The sequence below is a fragment of the Penaeus chinensis genome, chromosome 5 (assembly GCF_019202785.1).
Source record: "Penaeus chinensis breed Huanghai No. 1 chromosome 5, ASM1920278v2, whole genome shotgun sequence".
Classification (NCBI taxonomy): domain Eukaryota; kingdom Metazoa; phylum Arthropoda; class Malacostraca; order Decapoda; family Penaeidae; genus Penaeus; species Penaeus chinensis.
In genome coordinates, this window is record NC_061823.1 from 39,113,134 (window position 1) to 39,114,822 (window position 1,689).

The following is a 1,689-nucleotide window of genomic DNA, read 5'->3' on the forward strand; positions in this document are numbered from 1 at the left end:
TTATAAGTAATAGTATTACTTCGAGGAAGTAGTGAAATTCCCGTAGTGCCCTAACAAAAGACGTCCGGGAATGAAATTTGACTCCGCTACAATAAGCTTATGGGTGATTTTACGTAAAGTTTCTAAGGAGACAACAGAACAAGATGACACTGTGTCCAACAATAAATTCGGCAGGTTTATCATTTAACATTGACTGTAGCAATTGAGACTGAGAGTCACCATTAAGGATGCAACGAGTCGGTATAATGTGGTGAATATATATCTGTACTGTGCTTGTAATCCATGTCTGGTCTTATGAAACTTTTCCAATAAAAAAATGGCAATTTGTCTGACGTTGCTGGAGCCACTGATATGCTTGCTTCACCTGGTCCGGGAACGTCGCCCAGTCCGCCCATGGGTGTGAACGCGACCCATGGCAAGGGCAGGATGGGGGTGAGTGACAGGCGTCGACGCCGTGACCTTTCGCACAACAGTAAAAGCACTTTGATGCCCAGTTCGTGACGAGAGGCTGGATGCGCCTGAGGGAATTGTATTGTTGCAATGCTTGTTCGGTTGTGTTCCCGTGTTATGGTTGTTATACCAAGAAGCAGGTCGGTTTTGCCCTCCCTGAGAGGTGTGGTTTCGTTGTTTCCCATGAGTAATGTGGTGTTTTCTTATTTTGATGATTTGGTGGGACATGCACATCTGCGACAACAGTCCCACTTGGAGCTTTTTCCCGTCTCCTGCCCTGGCCGGAAAAGGGAAGCTGCCAGTATTGACTTCACCATGTGCGTCATAGCGGCGAAGTGCGTTTGTCTGCGAATGCGGATTTGAAGGGGGAGTCGTTGCTGTCTGGGATACATGAGACCCATTTCCAAACCTTTATTCTGAATTGTTTGATAAATGATCTAACGTCTTCTTCAGATAAGGACGCTGGCCTCATTTGAATGAGCCTCGCAAACTGAAGATGATGATTTACATGTAACGACTTGAAATAGGGACATGGTTTTGAAAGCGTCGAGCGCGTTTCTGACGTCCGTGGAAGTTAACTCGAGCCGCGTATCCGCCGCATCAGCTCGTTTGGCTGTAAACGACAGATCGTCTCTAGACACGCCTCCCTCGACAATCATTCATTCGACATCTAAAAAGTATTCGACCGGGATGGAAATTCCGACGGATTTCTGCACGATATTGAATGTTTTGTGTGGTTGGAAATTCATGGTGAGGTTGGAGCGGGGATTTCAGGAAGGAGGGTCAGTGAGAGGATCTAGGGACGAGGAAGAGTTTATAGGCAGAGGAGAAACGGCTGAAGGCTCGGCGTGGGAAGTCAGGGAACGGGAGGGTGGTTCTTGGGTGCACCGTATTGAACCCTAATAGTATTTCTGTCGTATCAACCACATATCTAAAAATTCAACCGCTTCGTAGTTCACTCACGATAAATAATCGTAAAACGAAAGCACTTACAATGCGCTTGTAGTGAGTGGGTATAAATAGGGCGGGAAAGAAAAAGAAAAAGACACTCGAGGAATATCTCTAAAGTATGACAGACTATCTCTAAATTATATATATATATTTATATATTAATGTGTGTGTGTCTAAGCGTGTTCTACGTCTGCATTTGTAGGAGTGAGTATGTGTGTAAATGAAAATCAAACTATGTTCCATCCTCCTCCAGGTTCGTGTTCGTGGCGCCCACTAAAGCCCACCTGG

General features: G+C 45.4%; 1 protein-coding gene across 1 annotated transcript in view; it reads left to right on the plus strand.

Moving 5' to 3' along the window:
* The first annotated feature begins 507 nt into the window (after positions 1-507).
* Positions 508-1,689, plus strand: part of LOC125026009 (glutamate receptor ionotropic, delta-2-like) — an 8,545-nt gene continuing 7,363 nt past the window's right edge. The window contains exons 1-2 of the mRNA XM_047614379.1: positions 508-590; positions 1,655-1,689. The exon at positions 1,655-1,689 is cut by the window's right edge and continues 59 nt beyond it. Of these exons, the coding sequence (XP_047470335.1) occupies positions 541-590; positions 1,655-1,689 (85 nt within the window). The 5' untranslated portion in view covers positions 508-540. The remainder of the gene's footprint in view (positions 591-1,654) is intronic.